Source organism: Pelodiscus sinensis, chromosome 17 (assembly GCF_049634645.1).
Source record: "Pelodiscus sinensis isolate JC-2024 chromosome 17, ASM4963464v1, whole genome shotgun sequence".
Lineage (NCBI taxonomy): Eukaryota > Metazoa > Chordata > Testudines > Trionychidae > Pelodiscus > Pelodiscus sinensis.
The window spans coordinates 4,749,258-4,775,561 of NC_134727.1; the positions used below are offsets into that span (position 1 = coordinate 4,749,258).

General features: G+C 45.1%; 1 protein-coding gene across 4 annotated transcripts in view; it reads right to left on the reverse strand.

The window, feature by feature from the left end:
- The window catches only part of FGF18 (fibroblast growth factor 18), a 123,126-nt gene that overhangs the window by 45,275 nt on the left and 51,547 nt on the right, over nt 1-26,304 (reverse strand). For all 4 annotated transcript variants that reach the window (XM_075900146.1, XM_075900147.1, XM_075900145.1 and 1 more), the window contains one exon: nt 3,576-3,682. In XM_075900146.1, the coding sequence (XP_075756261.1) occupies nt 3,576-3,682 (107 nt within the window). The remainder of the gene's footprint in view (nt 1-3,575; nt 3,683-26,304) is intronic.

Genomic DNA, 26,304 nt, shown 5'->3' on the forward strand with positions numbered 1-26,304 from the left:
GCATACACAGTGGTGAGAGAGAAAACTTAATTGGAGCAAGTCATGGATATTATCCATTGGTGATCATCCTGTCTGGAACATACTAGAAACCAGGTATATTGAACGTGGAAACTCCAACACTAGGAGAGAGGACTAAAATTAGCTAATTAGAGAACTGGAGCTGAAACTCTCTCAGCCTTCATTTGTACAGTCCAGAACATTAAATCTTTCGCACAGAGTGCTTTTCTCCCACCTGTGGGTCAAAAGTCTGAGTGAAATGAGCACTAACAAAAAGAAATAGAAAACAACGTTTTAAACAAAACTAACAATTCCCTTCCCCCTCAATTGCTCAGTTTTCAGTCTCTCTCCTGGTGATGTCATAATCCCACTTAGCTCATCAGCCAGCCACAGAAATCGCTAGTAAAACCAGGGAAATTAGACATGCTGTTTCTAAGGTAAAATAAACAAATGAATAAAGCAGAAAGCTGCTGCTTGAAACAAACCATCCAACCAATAAAAACCCGATCAGGCCTTCTTTACACAACATCAAGCAGCATGCAGGATCCAATTTGCTTTTCTGCTGTAACAGGAAAACAGGCGTTCCCTGTCCTACACCTGTCTAGTCTCGAGTTTTCAGACATTGAGGTCTGTGACGATTTGTGAGCCTGCAGGTTGAACAGGAGGATGAGTGCCAGAGCTCCTGAGTTCTAATCTTGGCTCTACCACTGATTCCCTCTCTGACCTTGGATATGTCACTTAAACACTCGCTGCCTTAATTTCTCCATCTGGGACAACTCAGAAGCAGCCTGCCGTGATGACAGCTCTAGAACCCTGCTTGAGACCTTTGCTGGGAAGTTGCAACATGCAACTAACCAGGCAGGGAGAGCAATGCTGCAAGCACCAGATTTGGAGCTGCTGAGAAAACGCCGCTGGAAGCCTTGACTCAGAAGAACTGGCACAGATATAAATGTGTCGCTGACAGAGAAAAACGAAGGCTGCTCTTTTGAACCTGGAGGATTAATCTGTTTGCCTGCAACATAACCAGCTCCAAGGTAGGGAACAAGCCCAGTTTCTGAAACGGTCACTTTTGTCAGCCGTTCCAACTATGAATAACAGCAACCTGCTCCGATTTGTAATACCCTTTGTAGTGATTATGGGAAACAAAAAGGAACTAAATTCAAAGCAGGTTTTCAACTGGGGAGAATCCAAAAATGCTGACTGAGGAGGAGACAAAGCCAAATGGCATCTGTTGGTATTGTTACGGATTATGCAGTGTAAGGCAATAGGAAACGAGCGGAGAAAAAGAACCACTGTCGCCTCAAGTTTCCACTGTTGCCAGATGGACACGATGGGGAGACTGCAAAATGATCATCGTGCACATCGTATTTCCCCCCAGAATATCCTGCGATATTTGTGTTAGCCCAGGCACGAATTTCGATCTGATGTTTTCCTTGGGGGTTACTAGCTGTTTAGAGCATTCACTCAGAAAAGCACTCCCTCAAACGCTCACCACAGAAAGAGCTGAAACGATGATACTAATTAAAACCACACTCTCCGGTATCAAGATGACATGCTGTTATGTTCGTTTGTGCTGTTGAGAAGCTGTTAATATGGGCAACGCGTCTGGAACATTTGCCTTCCAAACAGAACGTTCGCGGCTCCCCCTTGCCCGGGCGGCCTGGTTTGTGAACTCGTCAGCATTCTGAGTCTGTCCTGGCGTGGGGCAGGAAGGCCCGGACGCGATGTTTATTGTTTTAACACGAGCGGCTTGCCAGCCTCACGTCCCCAAAAGCACATCGAGAGACACTGAAGCCTCACGTTACGTGAAGGGGACAAGCTAAGTAAGCATCCTGGCTCACGCCCCATGAGCTAAGTTGGGAGATGGATCCTAGAGGACTTTGGCCTAAATTTTCCAAAGTGGCATCTAATAAGCCTGCTTCTGGGGACCTGGCTTAAGCCTCCTAAGACTCATTTGTCACTGCCCTTCCCTTCGTGTGGTCATTTGTACCAGCATAGACATGGCAGAAGCAGAACGGTGGCATTTCATAGTCACTTTGCACTGTTGATCTACCTTGCATACATACAGTCCTTCAACTCCTCACAACGGTTAATGTATTTATCGCCACAACACACACACACACACACACACACACACACACACACACACGTGCGCAGGGTAGTGGTGTTGTCCCTGTCATACAGATGGGGGAACTGAGACACAGCGAGGCAAAGGGACAGATTTTAAATATACAGAGGGACAACTAGTAGGATTTTCCAAAGCACCGAGGTGCCAAACTCCCATTGGCCCTGGAAGTTAGGCACTTAGACATATCTAAAGATCCCACTAACCACCTACCTTTAGGGGATTACATACCTGAAAAATTAGGCCTCCCAGTCACTTATCCAAGATGACACAGTACGGCTGTGGCAGAGCCAGGAATTAAATGTGGTTCTGCTAAAAACTCAGGCAAGGGCCTGAATCACTGAATGCTCCTCCCTCTCCAGGTGCAGGACAATGATGAATCTGGCATCTAGGCCTGATTTTCCAAGGTGTCGAGCATTGGTTAATGGAATCCCAGTGCTCAGCTCTTCAGAAAATCAGGTTGTCCGTATCTTAGGTTGGGTAGCCAACATTAATGGCTTAGTCTCGAAAGTAATCTTTACTTGCATGAGTAAAGGTGCAGGAGAGCACCCTTTCAAAAGTCAATCCTCCTCCCCCCCCAAAGTGTCACTTACAGGACCACCGTCATACATAACATCTCACCAGCGTGGCCATGACACCTGGTTTCTATTTGGGAATGTGACTTTTGGGGCTCCGCCTTTTCAAAGCAAAACACTCAGCTTCCCTTTTCTCTCTGCCACCGGGATAGCTGGGGTTTTAATTCACGTGATACACAGGGTGGGCGCCTGGTGATATTTAACTTTGACAGCCTCCTGCCCAATTATTCAACTTTGGATTCACTAGCCATCCAAAGGAGCCATGTCAGCTACAAAAACAAGTGAATGCATTTAAAAAAATGACTTCAGCAAAGAAGTTAAACTACACGGGAAAATATGTTTAATTTGTTACATGCTTCTATTGTGCTCGGATCCAAAGTAATAAAATATTCCTGTAATGTTAGAACCGTGAGGCCCGGCCCTAATAGGATGTTCAGATTCCAATATTAGCTTTGCTACAGTATATTCTGACTCTTGTTATTAAAACCGGCATTACACTGCTAACCTCCTGAATATGTTCCTAACTTTTTTTTTTTTTTTACCACCAAGGTAAAAGAGATTTATATCATGTAATGCGAGTGCTCAATTGTTTTTGAGATGCACACATCTTTTGTCAATCTAGGCAACTGTAAAATAGAAACCTGTGCATACCCAAGGCATCAGTAATAAAATCCTAGTGGTTGGCTGAGATTGGTTTTTTTTTTTATTGTGGGGGAAGGGTTGGTAAAGGGATGGACTGCTTTAAAAATTCCACATTCCCCCAAGTCCTGCTTTTCATTTGGGGCTGACAAGCAAAGTTCGGAACACATCATTACGCCTTCGCAGTCACTGCTCAAGGTAATGCTCATGTTACAAATGAATTAATAGGAAACACTTACCTTCCCCACTAGCTTGCCTTTCCTGTTCATGCAAAGGTAAAAGTCTGTCTCTTTCCCTTTGATCCGGACTTGACTGCCAAATGTGTCTGTTTCCACTAGAAGCTGGGCTTGTAAAAGGAAGAAGAAAAAAAAAGCATTTACCAGCACAGTCAGACCAAGTCTTGGAGTGGATGAGGTAAGTCAAGAAGGTCTCCTATGTTCACCTGAATCACTGAGTGAAGACACAGTCTATATGGGAAAAACATACACCCAACCACCCAACCCCCACAACTTCCCATAGGTTGCTGAATTCACACAGGAATAAATTTAAAACACTATTGACGTCAATTGATTACTCCAGATTTAAACCAGAGTAACTGAGAATTTACACACACATGCCCACACACTTTTACTATTCAGATTAACACAGCTATATTATTAGCACAGAGAGACAACATATGCAGGGAGGGGAGTTCCCCCATCAAAACATCATGTGAATTATGTTCTCAGGAACGGTGCCATTTTCAGCAAAGTGAAAACTAAATTCTTCACCACAGTCCAAGGTGTGGTGTACCAGCCATAACTGAGACAGAGAAAAGGCCCTTGGTTTTCATGGCCCCTTCAGTCTTCGGCAATTTCACTGAGGCCGTGTCTTCACTAGAGGGAAGACTGATAATGCCACAATTGATCTTCTGGAGTTTGATTTAGTGGGTCTAGTAAAGATCCACTAAATCAAACTCAGAGGGTGCCCCCATCAGTGGCTGGTACTCTTGCTTCTGTGAGGAGTAAGGGAAGCTGATGGGAGCATTTTGCTCCTGTTGGCCTTTCACTGTGGGGACATCAGGGAAATGCAAATTAAGCTACATCAACTCCAGCTATGTAAGTAATGTACGTATCTTAATTCGACTTTCCCCTTTAGTGTAGACCTGGCCTGAGACTGACAACAGGGAACAGATTATAGTACCCATTGTTTTGGTGCCTATTTTGATGAGGACGCCTTCTTTTTAAAAATCTTGTATGCATCCCCAACAACTACCACTGTGGCAATCCCATGGGGCACCTGTTCTTATTGGCATAAATGTCACTCTGGATAGGATTTCACCAAGGCTGCAGTTCCCAATTTCTGTTTTGGTACTACTGCATTCTGGGAACATGCACCCCTCTAAACCTGCCTGTGTCAGGGAGGCCATGTAATGCCTTACCCAGCCAGCATGTTCACAGTGGCGGAGTTTAGTTTCCATGGCCCTGCGGTGGAAGACGGTTTTCTTCTCTATACTTTCCTAAGTTAATATGCCACTTGCCATGTCATAAACTTGTCAGAGATGGGCCAAAATTGGCACCCAGGTCTACAACCTATCCTACTGCAATGCGGAGGCATTTGGATTCAGAATTTCATTTTGCCTCATTAGAGTTAGGAAGCAGCTGCAACATTCACATCAGGACCAAGGTTGAAACCAAAACAGCCTCCTAGAAAATCTGGGGTATTCAGATCTGGTTGGCCAGGCGCATCTCTCTAGAGTTCAGAACAGAAAGCAGACGTGTCAACTGACAGAAATATAATCTGAGAAGGTTTAAATGTCAGTGCATAGAAATCCGGACCCTGTCCTGGAAATCTGTACCCAAAATACAGCTTTGGCCAAACATCGGAGAATATTAGATCTGTGCAACAGAAAGCCACATTCTTTTTGACCTTCATATTTCAGAACTTTAAAACCCTCTCAGAGCAAATATGTTCAGTGTAAGGATTTACCAGGGGGATAGAAATACGAGTTTGTTTCATTTAAGCACATTAATATTTTTCCCACTTGTAAAGTCAGAATTTGGCTTTTTCTAGCAGTGCAAATCTCACAAAATTTTAACCCTCAATGAAGCTTTTCTTCTGCAGCTCAGAGAAAGATGTGCCTTTTGGTAGTTTCATTCTTACAATTACCAAGCGTTCAACAGATGTTTACATTGGTTTGGAGTCTTCATTTGTTAAAAGGGAATCTTGTGAAATTAAACCTTTATCAAGGGAGAGATAAATAATTGTTTACGTGTCTAACAACAGATGGATTTAAACTAGATGTGTATTATACATATTTCAGTGACTAAGAAAGATACCAACTTATTTGATCGCTAAGGCTGGTGGGTCAACTTATTTGTGATTCTTTGGACCTGAGAGATTCTTTGGACCTGATTCTCTTACCTGAGAGTCTGGGCACCAAAGTAATGAAAGGCCCATCCCGTTTGGTCAGGGTGTGGCCAAGGAACCCAAAAATTGACTTTACAAAGACAAAACAAGAATAAAACGAGGACAAGAGTGCAGGTCAGGGTCAAAACGTGGAATCCAGAAGATGGCAGCAGGGTGGGAACACCAGCCAACGCCCACTGCTCCAAGAAGTCATTCAAGGAGTGAGTGGACTCCACTCAGAGGAACTCTGCCCAGATGTATGAACAGTTAAGGGACCAAAAAATAGTCTATATGGAAGTTTTGGAGACTGAAGTCTTCCATTTATCTATAGACCAAGTAGGTCATGGGCAATAGCAAGGCAAGTTACCTCACACTGACATCATGCCTGAACCTTCCTCCAGAAGCACTGCCTCTACGAGCTAAACAGTAATTCATTCTCCATGTCCATCTAGTTCTTGGCGCCTCTGTGAAAACTACTAAGTTGGATACGGATCATCAAGTAACAACTCCTGGTCACTTTGGTTCAAGAATTCAAAATGGCTACCTAACAATGAAAAGACTTCTTATCCTATGACCAGTTCCTTCGGCAACCTATTATTCCTCCGATGGCTTGAATTTTGCTGATGAGCAACCTGCACCTTTTAAATCCAACAGATTATTTCACTGGAGTAGAACACAGCCCTGAACGCCACGTAGGTTAGGAAAAAGGACACACACACGTCACCTTCAAACTACAACATGTATGAGTAATATCCAGGCTGATTTTAATTTGAAAAATATCACCTTCAAAAGATGCCGGTTCCCTGCTGTGAAAATTAAAACCATCTGGACAGAGTCATTTCCAATAATTAATCCAGCTCCCCTTTGACACAGCTACTAATTAAAATATGATACCCCCCTCTCTTTTTTTCCCCTCAAATAAAGAATTTAAATTAAGTTTAAAGATCTAGTAAAATAGTGTAACAGTTTTAGAAATAAATTGAACTTACCTTTCCTTCTACTCTCCATAGGCTGCAGAAAGTTATATCTGTGCCCTTGCCTCATCATGCACCAACACTAAAACAGAAACTGAGAGCTGCAGCCTTGATGGGAAAGCATCCAGAGTGGCATTTATATCAATAGGAACAGGCCCCAGACAAACCCTCCACTCCTAGGAGCAGTTATTTCAGCCAAGACTCAAAAATGGGTGCCTATACTTCGGCCCCTGAGTGTGTATTTAAAGGCCCTAAATCAGAGGCCAGATTTTCAAATGTGCTGTATGTTCAGTTGCGATACAAATTATCCCTTGGGAAGCTAACGGCGGATGGATTCACAGCTGTGATTCTTTCTCGTCTTTGAGTTTTTCCTTTTTTTGGATTATTTTTGGGGATCATGAAACACGTTGGATGGACATAACATAAGACCGGCCATACTGGGTCAGACCAAAGATCTATCTAGCCCCAGGCTATGTCTACGCTACAGTTTTTTTTGAAAAACGGCCTTTCCAAAAAAACTCGCAGGGCAGCCACACCTCACGCACATTTTTGCACCAAAAAAATTGAAAGAACAGAGGGGTTTTTCCAGAGTAGGTATTGCTCATTCTAGGAGGAAGAACGCCTTTTCGCAAAAGAGCTCTTTCACAAAAAGGTGTGAGTGGATGGGGAAGAAGGGGGTTTTGCGCAAAAAGAGGAAAAGGCACAGGTGCCTGGTGGCCAGTCTGTGCATAGCAATTAGAGCTTACTTTCCAGAGCGCGTCCATGCAGTCTGGAGGCTCTCTTTCACAAAAGCGCATCAATTTTTCAATGCACTTTTGCAGTGCGGACATACTCTTGCACAAGACGTTTTTGCAGAAGATCTCTTCCGATAAAAGCTTCTTGCACAAGAAGCCTGCAATCTAGACGTATCCTGTCTTCCAACAGTGGCTAATGCCAGATGCCTCAGAGGGAGTAAACAGAACAGGGAATCATCCAGTCATCCCTCTCCTGTCATCCATTTCCAGCCTCTGACAAAAAGAGGCTAGGGACAACATTCCTACCCATCCAGGCTAATAAGTATTGATGGACCTACCCTCCATGAATGTATCTAGTTCTTTTTTGAACCCTGTTACAGTCCTGGTCTTCACAACATCCTCTGGCAAGGAGTTCCACAGAATGTCTGTAGGTTGTATGAAGAAATACGTCTTTTGGTTAGTTTTAAACCTGCTACCTAATAATTCCAGTTGGGGACCCCTAGTTTTTATGTTATGGGAACAAGTAAATAATTTCCCCTTATTTGCTTAGGAAAACCCATTTGAGCTCTGTCCTGCTCCTACAGAAATCAGTGGGAGTTTTGCCTTCATTGGGACAAAGCACCAATAACTGCATGAACAATTTTTCCCCCGTGTGTTGTGTCCATGACTCTCTACAGGCACAAGGCCAAATCTTGTGCTCCGTTACAATTATGTAACCTGATGGACATCAGGAGGGCTACTTCCAATTTTCCAGGGCATAACCACGGACAGAATTTGGTGCTCCATCTCTAGAAGTCAAGAGGACAATTCAGACTCTGTTGCCTATCCCTGCCATGAGCTCTCTGCTGACCAGCCACAACGGTGGTTTCTGTGACAGGGACATATATCCACCAGAACAAGGACTGATGTGACCAGCTCATTGCACGTAGACCAGACAAACAAGCAAGAGGCAGTAAAAATTCTCAGTCGCCATAATCATTACATGAAATGCTTGTATGCAAGTTTTCTTGAGTACCTCTTTAATAAAATGTCTGCATCTCCACAAACAGGTGGAGGTTATTTGTAGGGGAATTGTACCTAGACCTTCAGGGGAATTGGTAAGAGAAGATTGTAGGTTTGTCCCCTGCTAGCTAGCCAACCCTGCATGACACATTGCTTTGAACCCAATTAATCTCCAGGTGCGCTGTAGGGCAATGGCAATCTTTATATTACAAAGCACTGCACACTGGTCCGTACATGAGATATTATTGTTTAAATTCTTTGACAGTTAGCTATTCTGACAGAGTTTTTTAAAAAATTCTTTAGAGGGTAAATCTTCTGCTACATGCTTTTCTCTTATTGGCCCATTTAACCTAAACCTTCCTGAGAATTCCCACTGGAAGAAAGTGGAATTCCTCACATGTCTAGGTAAAAAGGAGAAAGAAAGAGAAAGAGAGAGCCTATCTTCCAGCTAAAAAAACATTGTCAGGGAGATATTTAAAGGAAGTAGAAAATATGCCATCTTGTCTTTTCCCTTTTTCCTGTGAGTAGGAGGATGGGCGTCAGAAAGGTAGAACTGAGATTGGGAGGGCAACGTAAAGGCTTGGCTTGCCTATACCATATCATCCTAAATTCTGTCCAGTTTCACTGAGAGAAGGCAAAGGCGATACAGATACATTTAGCCATATTGAGGGACAAGGTTGGTTGGGGCAGAAATTGCGAGCTCAGCTTCTTGCAAATATGCTTCTCATTAAGCTCTCGTTGTAGGCCCCTACAAAGGGTCTCAAACAGTTCACTGAAGTCAACAGTTTTGCTGTTGAGTTCAATGGGAATAAGGTTACTCCAAACCCAGATGTCTGGAGAATCTCTCTCGAAGATTCGTACATTCTAGGTTCGGAAAGGACTGTCTAGTCTGAGCACCTGCCCACCACAGGCCAGAGAACATCCCAAAATAATTCCTAGAGCAGATCTTTTAGAAAAAGATCCCACCATTCACTTTGATATAAGAAGTGCCACTAATGGAGAATCTACCATGATCCTGGGTAAATTGTCTCAACAGTAAAAAAAGAATGAAAATAAAGCTTTATTTTCAGTCTGAATTGGTCTAGTGTCAACTTCCAGCCCCTAGATCCTGTTAGACTTTGCTCTGTTGGATTGAAAGGCCTATCATTACATCTAGGTTCCCCCTACAGATACTTACAGAGAATAGTTAAGTCATTCCTTAACCTTCTCTTTGATAAGCTAAAACAGACCAAGCTCCTTGAATCTACCGCTGTAAGGCAGGTTTTCCAATGCTTTGATCACTCTTGCAGCTCTTCTCTGAACCTCCTTCAACTTATCGCTGCCTTTCGTGAACTGTGGGCACCAGAACTGGACACATGTTCCAGCAAACCAGTGCCAAATCCAGCGGTAAAAATCTCTACCCCTGCTTGAGATTTCTGAGTCAGTAAAATGATCCACCACTGGAGTTGAGGTGGCAAAGGTACTTCGAGGCCACAAATCCTAGGGTTGGAAGAGACCTCAGGAAGCCATCGAGTCCTCAAAGCAGGACCAACTCCAACTCAATCATGCCAGCCAGGGCTTTGTCAAGCCGGGACTTAAAAACCTCTAGGGATGGAGATTCCACCCCATCCCTAGGGAACTCATCCCAGTGCTTCCCCACTCTCCTAGGGAACGAGTTTTTCTTAATATCCAACGTAGACCTTCCCCACTGTGGGCTTCTGAGGGCAAGCTGAACTTCTAGACTGCTCTAAGTAGCACCAGCTGCAATGTCCTCTGAGGGGATGGCAGATTTAGCCAGAATGCAGGGATGTGGCAACCATGTTCCCCTCCCCTGGTCACACCCCCTGTATCCATGAGGAAGAAGAGCGTGGAGCCAGCTATGTAGCCCAGAGATCTGCACGTATTTCTTCCACAGAATCCCCTGTGGGAACCAGAATCTGACCCCAGCTCTCACATTGTTCTGGTTCGCATCTTGAGTTATTACTAATTCAGTGAAACCATTTTGGGAGTAAAACACACAAAACCGTTTTCAGTTCATGCATGCAAATGATTTACGGATAGGTCCAGGCTGAGGCGGTCTGACTTTGACCACAGCTTCTGACAGGGAGCTCCACTTTCCAGTTCAGTTAATCTAACGTGAAGAACTGAGATGGAGGGCGCTTTCCCCTAGCCTCACATACCATTCTAGCTCTCCCTCATGACAATAGCAGCAACTAAGATTTCCTTTCTTGTAAGACCATCTCTTCAGACAAAAATCCCAGTATTGCTAAGGAAGGATTCATGTAGACATCCATGCTTAGACCAGTTGAAGTCTGTTCAAACACAGTTTGCCCCAGAAAAGTTTAACCCTATAACAAGACCACAATATATGATAGAATCACCCTGTGTCTACTTCACATGTATGACATAATGAAGAGGGAAGCGTGCCAACATTATGTAAAGTCAGTTGGGAGCCATAAAACCTGCAGCCATAAAAACAGTGAGTGCATCTATGCAGTCCACATATTGAAATCATAGTTGTATATTTGCATATTTCTCAAACTTTATCATCCCAGATGGTAGTGCCTGTAGGATCATGATTCTCATTTACTCTGATGCAAATCAGGAGGAACTCTACTGAAATTGATGGGTTGATCCTTGTGCAAAGCAGCCGCAAGCAAGAGCAGTATTGGGGGCATGGCTCTTCCTCACACCCATTCTCCTTCACAGTCTTATGATGCTCGGCACAGAGAATGTGTGTTAAGTTAGTAAACGAGGGGCAGACCCACTGGGGTATTCCTGCTGATATATGCCACTCCGCTGATACAAAGCTACCAAAGGGTGCATCAGATTCCAAGGTTTGGGCTGGTGGGTTTTTTTAATCAAGATTTTACTGAATAATATACTTTCCTGGTTCTATATCTGGGTGACTATAAAGGGAGAAGCCCCGAAATTCTGAATTGGATGTAGAATTCCTTTAAAAAAAAGTCTCCTTCACTGAAATTTTCTTGTAGATACTCAAAACCAATTCAGAATCCCGAAGCAAAGTAAGAGATTGGATGTTTTCATCTTTGTAGCTAGGTGGGGCTGTCCTCTGGTGTCTGCGCCTTGTTGCGGGACAGGTTGCATGGGCTAAGGATTCCCGAATCTGTGCTGTCAGGGATTTTTGCTCCTGGCAGAGTCAACCAGGTGCTATGGGAGGGAGCCAGACAAAACAGACACCCTGGGTCCTTCAAACACAGGGGGAGAGGGGAGGCACAAGGCTGATAATCCTGTCCCATAAAAAACAAAATATGTTACAGAAACAGCGAGAGAGAACTCGACCGTTATTGTGTGTGGTGGCCATCAGGAGTCAATGCCCCATATGACTGCCAGGGGTGAAAGCCAAAAGGGAGCCAAGGGAATAAACACTGAAGTGCTCAGTACCAAGACAAACACCAAGGTTGGCTGTTGGAACATGTGGACAACGTAAGAAACAGGGAAGCTAGCTCAGGCCACAGCAGAGATGAGAGGCAACCGCTTCAAAACAGCCAATGAGAGGAGATGGACAGGATCGGGAAGATGACAAGCAGCCTTAGGAGAAAGTTGGCTGAGTTCCAGATGGGATGATGGACAGCACCATGAAAGCGCTGTCATCCTTTTGAAGAAGGAAGTGGATCAGTCCCTGATGAGAGCTAGACTGAAAGGGAAACACAATATCGTTACCCTAATTCGGTGCTGTACTTCGACAAAGGACCATGATGAAGCAATGAAGGACAAATTCTACTCTACATTACAGGCAGAGTGAGAGTACCACGCCACGATCTGACCGTCACCATGAGATACCCGAATGCCACGGCTGGTAAGGACAACCCTAACAATAACAGAGCAAAGGGAAGACTTGAGTGTGGCACTATGTATGAAAGCGCAGAGAGGCTTGTTGGTTTCTACACTATGAATGATCCAGTCATCGGCGGAACCCTAGTTGAGAGTTGTGAAATTCACAAGCTGACGTGGTGCTCTCCAAACAGCAGAGGTAAGAACTAGGTAGGTCATATCATGATCAGTCGCAAATGGCGAGACTCACCGACAGATGTGAGTGCGAGCCGTGAAGTGATAGGCTGTGAGTTGTAAAAAACAATCAGTGTGGCAAGCAGGGAGGCGCAACCTCTGGATGGACGTTTACCGGCTGCGACTGTCCTGCAACTAAGGGGCAGGCCTGGAATACAAAACGCAAGATTTAGAAACTGAAATTCCTCCTTCTCAGCAGGGCATTCATGCTGTCTCCACACACTGCTTACGTGGACAGTGTTTCTACAGAGGCAGACAAACTGCTTGAAAAGCAGCCAGCTTCAAAGCCTAGAAGTAGTGATGGATGAGCCTCCAAAGGTTCAGAAGTTCTATGATGCTTGAATAGGCACCTAAAACTAATGCCATTGCTCTTCTATGCTCCCTTTGACTCAGTAAAGGCCAATAAATAAGGATCTTAAAATTTGGTCCCAAATGTTTAGTTGAACCTTGTGCAACTATTTGAACCTCACAGGTTTGGAAATCTCATTAGCACTTCTTGCTCTCCATGGTCGAAAAATACCATGCTTCTTGGCATTTTGACTCTTTTGTTTCCTGTCCCAGCTGAGGTCAAGAAATGCTGATGTGAACAATAAATAATAATAATAGAGAGCCACAATTATGCGAACTTTGTGGATCTTCTTCCTCAAAGCGAGGAATGATTCAGATCAGATTTTCCCTGAACCACGGTGCCCGTCCTTCTTTGGAAGTCTGGTGGTTGGCAGCTAAGTCCCAGCCATGAAGTAGGTGTGATTAGCACCACGATATCCTCTTACCGAGGAGTCGCAAATACATAAATCTTTCAGGATGCCAACACCACAAAGGCTTAACATCCTCCAAAAGTCAGTCGGTCCAGCGCCCACTGTTGTGTTTGTGAAGGCTCCAAACTGAAGCTAATGAGGAGAAATCTGTTGAGTATTGAAAGTATTGGTTGGATTCAAGCTACAAGCTGTGCCTGATATAAAAAGATGTTATTTTCTCTGTATGGTGAGCAGGTTTTATTACTCTGTGCCCTCCAATAAAAGTTGAAATGATGATGATTAATTTTACGGATGGGAATATGTGTGTGTTTGTACATTTTCTCAAAAGAGCTCATTGTAACTTTTTTTCCCCCAGCAAGTGAAAAGTATGCTGAAAAGAAAGTTGCACTATGCTACTATATCTTCAGCAGGATTCTTGTGGCTCTGGAACTGAGGGAAGAAAAGGCAGTAACATAATCTCATGCAGCCAGGACTGAATATGGGGATGATTTTTCCATTTAAAAAAAATTAAAAACAGCCTTTGTTCTGAAAAAAGGTGAACGTAAACAAAAATACATTCGGCCTTGATCTTCAACCTGCACAACTGCTGACAGCTGCTGTGTAGAGGATAACGTACGATAAATGAAAGAGGTGAAGTGCTACATATGCTGCAGTAATCTTCCGATAAGAAAATTATAACATACCCTCTGTTCATTTGGGGGATACGAGGTGAAAAGGAAGAGCAAGGAGTTTTCCCTCTGCAGAGTCAGGGTCCATCTTCTCTAAAGACACCACCACAAACAGGCACACAAACAACCTTAACTCTACCCTCTGGCACTGTGCAATAACCATACAATGAAGGAATGTTAGCATTTGTGGTCCCACATTAGACACTGATTTTAAAAGCATTTATTTTTTCAACTCTTTGTTCCTGTGGGGTCACTCCTGGACAGAATTATGAGCGTTTTGGGTGTCTTTTGATGAATTTTAACTGTATGGAAATTTTGAAGAATCTGTTACTTCATTACTAAGATCATCTGGGACAAAAAAGGTCTGATGCTGAATGTAAGTTTTCTGAAAGGACCCCTTTTCAACCTAATTTTAATTCAGCCTTATGGATTCCCCACACATGAATTCAATTTTCAAAGAATAAATGCTAAAATTTAGCATATTTTTTTATACATCACAGACATGAAAGATGAGACTTTTGCGCTTAAACTATTGAGGCACAACCAATATGTCTATAAAATGTAAAAGAATCCAGTGATCTCCAGCAGTCTTCCTTGGCATTTAGATGCTGGCTCTCTATATCACAATAGCTATGTTACGATGTTTGCTATGTATGCTGCAGAGGGGTTGAACCCACCAAAACCGGAGAAAATCCACCTTTGCACCTGAACTTCCAGGACATGCAGGGCGGGAGTGATTGGGTCAGGTTTTTGATTTGGGCTCAGCTCTCCTTGACACCCATCGGGGAAGGATTTCTCACTAAAGGCCCAAATCCTGCACTGACTTACACACTGTGTGAGCCAGCTGAAACCAATTCAATGGCATGTAAAGCAAATTAGAGCAAAATTTGGCCCTCTCCTGCCAGACCTTTTATTTGACTAGACAGTGATCTTTAATTCGTATTTGTGCATATCGATCTTTTACTAGGCTAAACATTGGTGCTAAGGTGACCCCTGGAGTTTGCAAGTGAACGTAGATGACTCCTCAGAGAGGGAATTATTCTTGAAGCAAGAGAAAGCAATTAAAGGGAGACTGGGTAGGGGAAGCTGGCACTGCTTGGGCTCAATCTATACCTGTCTTTCCATGGATAAACAGTTCTCAGACCTCTCCACCCAGAACCTTTTACCAGCAGATAATTCACTCGGAAAAGCAACCCCAGAAAAGCTTTCTCCAGCACTCATTGCTGTCTCCTCCTGAGCAGGTGTCTCCTTCCTTCATTGTGCCCCCTCATTATTCCCGCTGATTTTATCCCCCTTTGTGATCTTTAAGCACAGAGGAGTGAAGATGCTCCTACAGTGCACAGCTTGAGTCCAGGGGTGAAGGTCAAAGCTGCAGCCTAGGAGAGCCCTTGCTGCAGAACACCCCTCATGCCTTTCAGCTCACCACTAAGCCTCTCTTCCCTATATGAACCATCGGGGTCTATTTTTAAAATGCAGCCTCACCAGCCAAATCTTCAACCTAGTTTGCAATGCCAAGGAGCAGGGACTGTTCTTTGGGCTTCCCCATGGAAGCACAGGAAAGGAATCCCTCCCCCCTACCCTCCCAGCCAGGCAACAGCAGCGGAGACACGCCACAACTTCCATTGATGCCTCAAATGGTGGGTGATCTTCACAGCTGCAGATCCTCCCTCGGGCACCTGCATGCTGGAGGCTGCGGTGAGCGTGTGGACCACCCGCACGCCACTATCCTCGCATTCCACTGTGGAACTGCCTGGCTTCTGCTGGGTAGCAATCTTCTGCGCCTGCAGGGGATGGAGCGACAGCGAGTCCTGAATGAAGACTTCTGTCTATTATTAACTTGCCCGAGCCCTCGTTAGTGGATTTAAAGTGGCTATTCTCTTACAAAGCAATTTCAGGAATCAACGAGAGAGTCTGCAGAACTCCTGTTAGTATGCAAATTTGATACTCTCTCGCATGGCTTGAACAAAGACATGAACTGGAGGGGCCATTATATGCGACACCCAAATGACATCAAAAGCTAAGTATCAGGCACTGACAGCCTACTTTATTAGCCTCATTTAGCATGGACACTTTTACTGACAGGGTTTTTTCCTCCTCCCTTCTTTATAATTATAAATATAATTATAAATATAAAGAGGCTTTATAATTCAACCTCTGTGCCTCCTACTCCATATTTCTCATCTGAAGATGTGGGTTGTGCCCATGAAAGCTCATTATACCATCTGTATATTTTTTTGTTAGTCTCTGAGGCTATGCCTACACTGCATACTTATTTCAAAATAACAGAAGTTGCGTCTACACGGCAAGCCCATTATTTATTATTTTAATTGTTTCAAAATTACAGGCTATTAATCTGACTTCTGTAACCCTCATTTCACAAGGATTGAGGTACGTTGAAGGAACAGTGTTCTTCCTTTGACTTCCTGCTGCGTAGGCAGCACCAAAAATCAAGTTACGGTACTTCTACTTCAGCTACACAGTTAAAGAAGCTCAACTCTGTAGTATCTTAACTCGAATTTAGTCCACAGTATAGATGTACCCTAAGGAACAAGAGGAGCATTGTTGTTTTTGAAGTTTTTTGAGTTACAGACTAACATGGCTACTTCTCTGAGATATTTTTAAGTGTGCTCCTCTTAAGAAACCTGCATGGATTACAGAGTATCTGTATCAAAATCACTTAGGCAGTGCTGAAATGCAACTGTTTCTGGGGATGGAATATGGCAGGCGATCTATGCCCACAAACACTGCACAAGAGCTTTTTTGTTTCTTTTTTTTTTGGTGAGGGGGAGAGTGAAGAAAAACTCACCACCTGAAACGTCATGGAAGCAGATAAACCAGTTAAGTTGAAGGAAGAAGGAACCAGAGCCTTCACTACTGACTCCTGAAGAGGCGACTGGGACACCAAAAGGAATCATAGAATCATAGAATACTAGGACTGGAAGGGACCTCAAGAGGTCATCGAGTCCAGGCCCCTGCCCTCATGGCAGGACCCAGTACCGTCTAGACCATCCCTGATAGACATTGATCTAACGTGCTCTTAAATATCTCTAGAGATGGAGATTCCACAACCTCCCTGGGCAATTTATTCCAGTGTTTAACCACCCTGACAGTTAGGAACTTTTTCCTAATGTCCAGCCTAAACCTCCCTTGCTGCAATCTAAGCCCCATTGCTTTTTGTTCTACCCTCAGAGGCCAGGAAGAACAAGTTTTCTTCCACCTCCTTCTGACACCCTTTTAAATACTTGAAAACTGCTATCATGTCCCCTCTCAAACTTCTCTTTTCTAAACTAAACAAGCCCAATTCTTTCAGTCTTCCTTCATAGGTCATGTTCTCTAGACCTTTCATCATTCTTGTTGCTCTTCTCTGGACCTTCTCCAATTTCTCCACATCTTTCTTGAAATGTGGTGCCCAGAACTGGACACAATACTCCAACTGAGGACTAATCAGCACAGAGTAGAGCGGAAGAATAACTTCTTGTGTCTTGCTCACAACACATCTGTTAATGCATCCTAGAATCATGTTTGCTTTTTTTGCAACAGCGTCATACTGCTGACTCATATTTAGCTTGTGGTCCACTATAACCCCTAGATCCCTTTCTGCCGTACTCCTTCCTAGACAGTCACTTCCCACTCTGTATGTGTGAAATTGATTGTTCCTTTCTAAGTGGAACACTTTGCATTTGTCTTTATTAAACTTCGTCTTGTTTACCTCAGACCATTTCTCCAGTTTGTCCAGATTATTTTGAATGATGATCCTATCCTCCAAAGCAGTTGCAACCCCTCCCAGCTTGATTTCATCTGCAAACTTAATAAGCGTATTCTCTATGCCGATATCTAAATCGTTGATGAAGATATTGAACAGAGCCGGTCCCAAAACAGATCCCTGCAAAACCCCACTTGGGGTTACTCCTTTCCAGCAGGATTGTGAACTGTTAATAACTACTCTCTGGGAATGTTTATCCAGCCAGTTATGTATTGGACTAGCTATCAGTCCACCCCCAAATCAGTAGAAGACTCACCAGAGAGGGGGAGCAGCAGACCACGAGGCCTCTCCCTTCTCCAGGAAAGGTTCCTAGTGAGCAATCAGCTACAGTTGTTTGGGAGCCGAGGCAGGGGGGAGCAAATGGAGAGTTACAACTGGAGACTCAAGGTTTCCAAGAGCATTTGGAGCATTTATCCCAGCCCCTCAACCTGGTGTTCTGCCTCAGACCCCTTCCGGTTTGGAGAGTTGAAATTCAGCCTTGGCTGTGCAAGGCTGAAGAGGAGACAGAAAGACAGGCTGCCGGTGAATGAGAACAGTGGGTGGCCAGCCCCTGCTGTTAGTGTGCTCTGCACACAACAGGCACAGCCGAGTGTGTCTGGCAATTTCTCCTTCTCGGCAACAGACAATTATTTCACTCCCTGGTGTATGAATTGCGAGTTCCCAGGACCATTCTCAAGGCGAGTCAACCAGCCATGTCCGCTAACAAAAACCACTCTCACTCTCACCGCGTACCCCTTGCTCACATCTCCTCACTATATTTTTCGACGTTGTTCTTCTTGCTGTGGCATTTGCCACTCTCAAAGCAGCAGGTCAAATACCCTCAGATCTGGTCTTCCGCAATTCCCTCAAGTTTCCCCCAGCTTCTGTGCCATTTTCCTACTGGACTTCCAAGTACAAGCAGTATTTATTGGGTAGCAAAAATGACCCTTTGGCACTGGTGGCCTAGAGAGCTTGACGTTAAGTGCTGCTAATGCGTTTTGCATTAGTGCTTCAGGACAGGAAATCTCAACTTCCAGTGCCAAGGGGTTAATTATAATTTATATAGCAAGATCCTCGGCTGAGGATTTTTGCAGCTAATTAAAAAGTACAATTACCTCAGAGAATCAAAAGGGACTTTGGTACCCAGTTTATAGAAATGGCTGAGGAGCATTTAGTGCATCTTGGCTTTTTTCCTTACTCAGCCTTCAATTTAGAAATTAAAGAAAAGAACATCTTATTCCCAGGTTTTACCAGTCTGCTCTACTGTGGACACCTTGTGAACACTACAGCAAAAGGGTAACGTTCTGTACTGGTGCTTTAGGAGACTTCATAATAATGCTTTGTACGGACACATTCCCTGTCATGCACGGATCATGTTTTCTGTATGTTAATTAATGAAATCTCCTAACATCCCTCAGGTAAGGAGCGAGTCATCAGACTTGGTCAAGGCTGGACTGCAAATTTTTCCCTTATTCTTCCCACTAGAAGAATATGTTTTACTGTGTTATCAGTAAACAAAGGAGAATGGGCAATGAATACAGTTATCAAGCACTATGAAGAGTCTGAGGAGCAACTTGGGGAAGGGACTGTTCAGCAAATGTAGGTTTGTTTGCCTACGTTTCCCATATTTTGTCTGACAGGACAATATAACCATATAGGATTCATTTCCAAGAGGCCTGCGTCTGGAGATTTTACATGGGCACACTGGATAATTAGACAATCACACCGTTGCCACATACAAATGCCCACCTGCACGCGTGCGCACACACATATACGCATACGCGCGCACACACACAAAACACACACATACACAACACAGGTTCACCCTCAAACTTGTTTGTGCAATAATGGAAGTTAGGAAATGTGAATTTTGAAGCCCCCCCCCCCACACACACACACACTCACTGCATGGAATCTCTCAGGGCATATGCTGTTTGGTCCAGCAAAGCAGCACTGCTTTGAGCAAACTCACACTTTTTTTTTTAAGACCTATTCAACCCCCTCTTATAATCTCTCCCCGTTGGCTGCTTTCCTGTATGTTTGTGCAAGGGCTCCAGCCAAGCCCATTCCCTCTCCCCTGTAACTACTGGAGGAGTTTGTAAAGGAATCAGGTTGATGTCACTGAATATTCTGAAGAATGAAAAAAAAAAGTTTAATTTGAGGCTAAAAACAAAGGTTCTGTGGGACCCTTCAAGCCCTCCTCCAGGGAGTCACTATAGTTACATACACAACACAGGCTGTAATCTCAGCTCTGCTTGGCTCAAACTATCTGAATATGTATTCCATCATTCATTATTTTTAGGGCGGTGGAGGGCCATTACACTCTGGGAAATTAAGCACTCCAGTTGGAAAGCGATGTATAATTGTCAGCAGACCACATAGGCTGCAGGCAGTAACGGTGCCGGCTGCCTTATACCTTCATATTGGAGACCTTCATCCTGCCCTCAAAGGGTAGTTCAAATGTCCGTGCAAGCTGAGCACTGACAACTCAGACTACTCATTTTTCTCTTTGTCTCCACTCATCTGAGGAAGTGGGTTGTGCCCATGAAAGCTCATGATACTGTATCTATATTTTTTGTTAGTCTCTAAGGTGCTACAGGACGACTCATTTTTTTACTCATTTTTCTAAACTACACAGGACAGGCGTGGAGCTGATTTGAACTGTTGCCCATTTGCACTAGAAGGGAGGCGTGTTCTTCAATTAGAAACTTCATGTGCTCTAAACAGTGCACTTGTGCAGCCTCTCAAGAGAAATTCAGGGCACGTCTAGACTATGTTCTAATTTTGAAAGGGGATCTTCCAATTGCTTTTTCGAAAGCAGGCCTTTTGAAAGTGACTGTAGCCTGGATGCATTTTTTGGGGGGAAAAAACCCTTTTTTCAAAAAACTGCGTAAACCTCCTTTTTGTAGGAAGAGCGGGGTTTTTTTTCCAAAAAAGGAGGTTTCCAAAAAAAAAAAAAAAAAAAAAAACGCATCCAGACTACTTTCACTTTTGAAAGACTCACTTTCGAAAAAGTGATCAGAAGATATGCAAATTCCTGCAGAAATTGCATATCCTCTTTCGAAATTAGAATGTAGTGTAGACGTTCCCTCAGATGCTGCCCAGTTGATTACCACAGCTGGGGTATTTTTTCTACAAGTGGTGCACATTCACACATGCCTCGGTGCACACACAAATTATTCCACCCATGAATGGAAATGATTAGGGGGAACACTGGTCCTCAGAATGAGGACATTTGACCGTGACAGTCTGCCAACACCCTGACGAAGTCTGCGCCGGTTTACTTTGATCTGTCCCCCATGCTGAAATCAGAAAACTTATGTATGTCACTGTTGCCATACTGCTGGGGAAAAAAAGCAAAAACATAAGCTGTACAAGGGATTGCTGTGACTGTATGCAGCGATAACACATGGAAGGACTCCGCACTGTTAGATCTGTAGATTGATAAACCTCATCTCAAAGAGCATCTGAGGAGAATTTGAAACTGACATTTGAGAGTTTGTGACCTAAAAAAATGAAAAAAGCACCTGCTCTTTACATCTGAATGTTCCGCTAACCAAAACCTCAGTCTGTTGCAAGATGCATTTCCATTCTTCTAACCCACTCCCTCTCAGTAGACTGTTGTCAAGCAGTGAGTATGTTGATTGCCAGGAGAGGTTTTAATAAAAGATCGACCAAGGAGTCCTATGATTCTTTAACAAATATAATGTTCGCTGTGTTTTCACACTGTCCCCCAGGAGGTAAAAAGAGGATGTTTGGGTTTAATTGCAGGACACTAAGTGCAAATGAGGAAGTCTTTTCTCACTTGAAGGCAGAGAACCTCAGGAGGAGGTCGGATGGTGCTCCTTAGAGGGTTTGTTATTGTGTACAGGAAGGGGATAATCAAAGGAGTAGGAGAGAGTGAGGAAAACATACAAGATCTACCATATGGCCAATGTTAGGAAGGCTCCACCGAGAGGAAAAATAAAGACTGCAGCAGGGTTGCAGTCACAAGGAGCACTGGTGCAGAAGAGAAATTAAAAAAGAGAAAAGCAAAAAAAGACAGAAATGTTCATGGCTCCACCCGCTAACCTGCACTAGCTGGGACCACAATGTTATTTTAGTCCCAACAGAGGCCATATTTAACCCGCAAATTGGCCAACGCGCATCGTTAAGAGAGAGGACGGAGCAGCAAATCCCGAGCGAGTGCCCGTGTTACTTTTCCTCGCTGCTTGACATTTATTGAGCAAGACTCCAAAGCTCCAAAGCACAGATACAATACAAATGCTGACGCTGAAATTCACAGCCCTGCTTCATTTCCAACAGGGAAAATATCATACTGACCGCAGTCTGTTTGAGGTCACACAAAATCAATAGCCTTTCTCTAGTCTGACTCGAAGGTAAGCTGCTTTCAAAGACATCCGGAGAAAATGGATCGGCTTTTGTTGTTGTTGTTGTCATCGAGTGGGGCTTTGTTTAGTTGCCAAACATTCGTCTGAATATAGGAGATTCCTTTCTCCCTCCAGCGGGCTGATAAGATTGTAGCGCTGTCAAAATAGCCCATCCGTTTTATTGCACAGCGGATGGGGTTTGCAGTTCTTGGGGAGGGAACCAGATTGGAAGCTGTTTAGCACTTGGGAAGGGGCAGGGAAAATAAATCAATGAAACGGATTGATCAGAGGTTATATTTAAAGCCGGTCGTCAATTAGTTTAATGCAGGTTTGCAGCTAAAGAGCACAGCAATTTAGCCCCAGGAGCCGAAATTTGCTGTCTCCCCTCAGACTCTTCCTGCTGATTTTAGCTGGGTCAAGCAGCAAGGAGATGGTTTGTAGCTGAAAGTCACATTTGCAAAGTTAGCTCTGAGTGAGCAGGATCGATAGGAGACCCAGCGGAAATGCTAAGGCAAGCCAGAGAGTTTGTGGAGGGATCCAATCAGGCCCAGAAATGTCTGCCCCTCGCAGGGTTATGACCTGGGGAATGAATGAAAACTATAAAGCCTCCGTCACTGTCTCTCTGGGGGAAATTTGCCAGTATAATCCCCACGGCAGCCATTTTATCCCTACTGGAGATGTTCTGTCTTCTGCAGGCTATACACTTTCCATGTAGCGCTTCCACTGACTTGAAATGCTGATTAGTGATGGCAGTAGAATCACAGGCTGGTAGCAGCCAGGGGTGGCAAAGACACACTGGATCAGGGTGGGAGTCCTCAGCATTATCAATCACACCTATGCCTCAAGGAGAGGTCGTTAGGGGTCACCAACTGAAATTAATAGGGAGCAAGTTTAAAACAAAGCAAAAGAAGTATTTCTTCATGCAGTTCACAGTCAACCTGAGGAACTCTTTGCCAGAGGATGTGGTGAAGGCAAGACATTTAACAGGGTTCAAAAAATAACTAGAGAAATTCATGGAGGTTCAGTCCATCAATGGCTATTAGCCAGGATGGGTAGGAATGGAGCCCCTAGCTTCTGTTTGTCAGAGGCTGGAAATGGATGACAGGGGAAGAATCACGTGATGGTTCCCTGTTCAGTTCATTCCCTCTGGGGCACCTGGCATTGGCCACAGTTGGAAGACAGGACACTGGGCTAGATGGACCTTTGGTCTGACCCAGTCTGACCCTTCTTATGAAGAAGTGGGGAATTGAACCTGGGACCTCTCACTCTTAACATATGAGCCTCTGCTAAAAGACTCCCCCGTGTTAGCCAGGGCTGTAGCAGGCTCATCAATCCCTCGCCACGCTGGAGGGAACAGACCATCACTCGGCGGCAGGCTGGCTTACAACCATGACGCTGTCTTGTCTGCACATTCAAGGGGCTCTTTTGTATCAGTAGTTTGTATCCGTGTTGCAGAAGTCTGGTCCTTCCCACCATTCTCAGGTGGACAAAGTCACGTCTCCCGTGTTGTGCCTCAGTCTCTAGCCAGCCATAAATTGGGACACCGATACCTACCCACGCACCTCGCTGAAAGGGTCTGCACACATGATGTTACACATCAGCACACCTACAACACACGGCTCTACAGATAGGGAAGGCAACCCAGTGCCTTCCTTCTGTAGCTTGCAGTCTAAATTAGGTTTCCACAGGCCCACCGATGTGGGGGGAGCAAAGAGGGTAAAGGGGACTGGAGATTCAACAGGGCCTGGAGCCTTGGGCCCCTTTGAATTGCCACTGGAGCACCCAAGCAATGTTCTGCATGTCTGAGGGGAAGGGCACAGTCCAGCCAGCAGTGAGGGCTGACTGCTTGAGGCCCCACCCCTTTTGCCCACGGCTCCTCCCCTTTCAGAGCATGTGGAGCCAGCCCCTCCCCCACCTTTCCCCAGGGCCCCGTTGGGTTTGCAATTGTTTTCTTCAATTATCCGTTTAAAATGTTCGTGTTCTATGCCTCAGGGAGCTACATCTGGACCGAGTGACCGTGAGCCCTGACCGTCTCATGGTATATCCATTCGTAGGGGCAGGAAACGCTCTAAGACCAGAACTCGTTATTTGGAGCTCTGAGGGACAAGACAGGCTAGGAAATACGAATGCATGAAACGAGATTTCCATATGTATTCCGGGCTACGCGCCCTGAAGACACAGCTCACGAGATGGTGCGAGACCTCGTTGTGTTCTCACCGGGGGCTCGTCTCCCCGAGAAGTGCTGCCGCTGCCGTGCCTTTGGTGCAGACCCTCCATGCTGACAGAAGAGAGCGCCCCCAGCAGCACAGTTAAACCACTTCCATGGGAGGCGGTAGCCAGGTCAGCAGGAGACGCTCTCCCACCAACTTAACACCGGCCAAAGCTGCCCTCCGGTCGGTGTCGTTTGCCTTGCTCAGGGAGGTGGCTTATCCACACTCCTACGTGACATTCGTTACTCCGGCACCCGCGGCCGGGCGGTCACGTCCTCGCTGTAAAGAACTTCCACGTGAAAGAAGAGACTTCGAGGTCGGCAGAGAAGCCACGAAGTGGGCAACGCTGGCCGAGGAGTGGGCAAAGCCAGGACGCCCTGGCCTGTGCCGATTTACAGCCCTTGCTCCAGCAGAGACGCTCCGACAGCCCCTCGGACACAGCACTTCCTCCAGGTAGAACCCAGAGGGAGGTGCTGATGTTGTCTTGGTCTGGAGAAAAGGCACCTCTGTAGGCCCGCCAGTGGGGGCGGGGTGGATAAAAGAGGCAGTTGCCCCAGAGCCCCCGGCTGCTGCCACCCCTACTGTGCTAGTGGCCCGAGCCACGGGCCCTTTAAATAGCTGCCGCAGCACTGCACCACACACTCCGTGCGGCTCTGAGGGAGCGCGACGTGCTCTGGGCGGCACGGAGGGCTTCCTGCCCCAGCCTGTTGCTTCAGGGATCACAGAGCCGGCCTCCCCAACTCCCGTGGCGACTGTCAGCTCCCCTGAACCTCTGATAATTAATTAGTCAATTAATTAATAATACAAAATAAAATCCTAGACAAGCAACAAAACTGTTCATAAATCGGCATTGGTTCCTTGAAGTCAGTGCGAGTGAAGGCAGCAGGCGTGGGCCCTATGCTTGACAAGGTCCACTCAGGGGCAAGGTAAAGCTCTCCATTCAGAGCCTGTGGTCGGAGGGCCGTGGCAGGAGCACCCGGCCAGTACACTAGACTAGTATCCAGGTGTACAATGCCACCACAGCACACCCAGTGTGGACAAAACTGCATTTCTGCTGCACAGTTTATCCCATCGCCCCCGGGTGAAATACGCTCGTCGGCCAAAGCTCAGTTTGCAAGTCTAAGTGCGCTTCCCTGAGAGACTTTTGCCAGCACAGCTAAATTAGTCGGGGATCACACCTCGCCCCACTCTGACCTACAAAGCTATACTGGCAAAATTCTGGCCTGATTTCCCAAGAAAATACCAATGAGCAATTTTGGGCTACGTCTACACTACACTGTAACTCGAAACAAGCTACGCATTTTGAGCGATGCAAATTGCGTATTTGATTTGGATTTTATTTCGAAATTGCTTATTTCATCATTTGGCGCTGTCTACACAGCTCCAAATGTCAAAATACCCTGCTATTCCAGAACTCCCTTACTCCTCGTGGAATGAGGTTTACAGAGATGTTGGAATAGTGAGCCCGAAATAACGGGCTTGCTGTGAAGACACAAGATACCTATTTCGGGATACTCCCATATCCTGAAATAGCACTGTCGTGTAGACGTAGCTTTGGAGGCCAGGAAACTAACATTTTCTCACTATAGAGGCTTATAAACAGGCTGTTTTCATTTATTTGTTGACAGTTAATGGCAAAGCTTTTAATGCTTCAGGCTGACAAATATAACACATAAGGCAGGCGACTAGAGAAATAAGCGCAATTACCTCCCCATGCCGGGCCCCCCTCCCGGCTGGATTGATTTTCCCGGAGGCTACAAGGCTTTTAGATTTTGTTGTCGGGATTCCCAAATTAATAGGTGTAAAATCAACCTGCTCTTGGCTAGCTTCCTGCCAAATGTAACCCGTAAAACACCATTTCAAATGGAGACAGGGAAGCAAATAAAATAAAGGCAACGGGACAACTAAAAGCAGGCACTAAATCACAGCGACTCGGCTACAGGCGAAAATGCAGGTGGGCTGCTTTGCTCCCCGCTGGCTAGGATGGTTTCAACTGCCAGGTCTTACAGAAGAGTAAGATACCGGGGGAAGTGTCGCTGCCATGAGCGCTGTGTCGCTTCTCTCCCCCGCAGGGGTGTAAATCACGCGCCGCAGCCCTGAAGCCAATGGAGGTC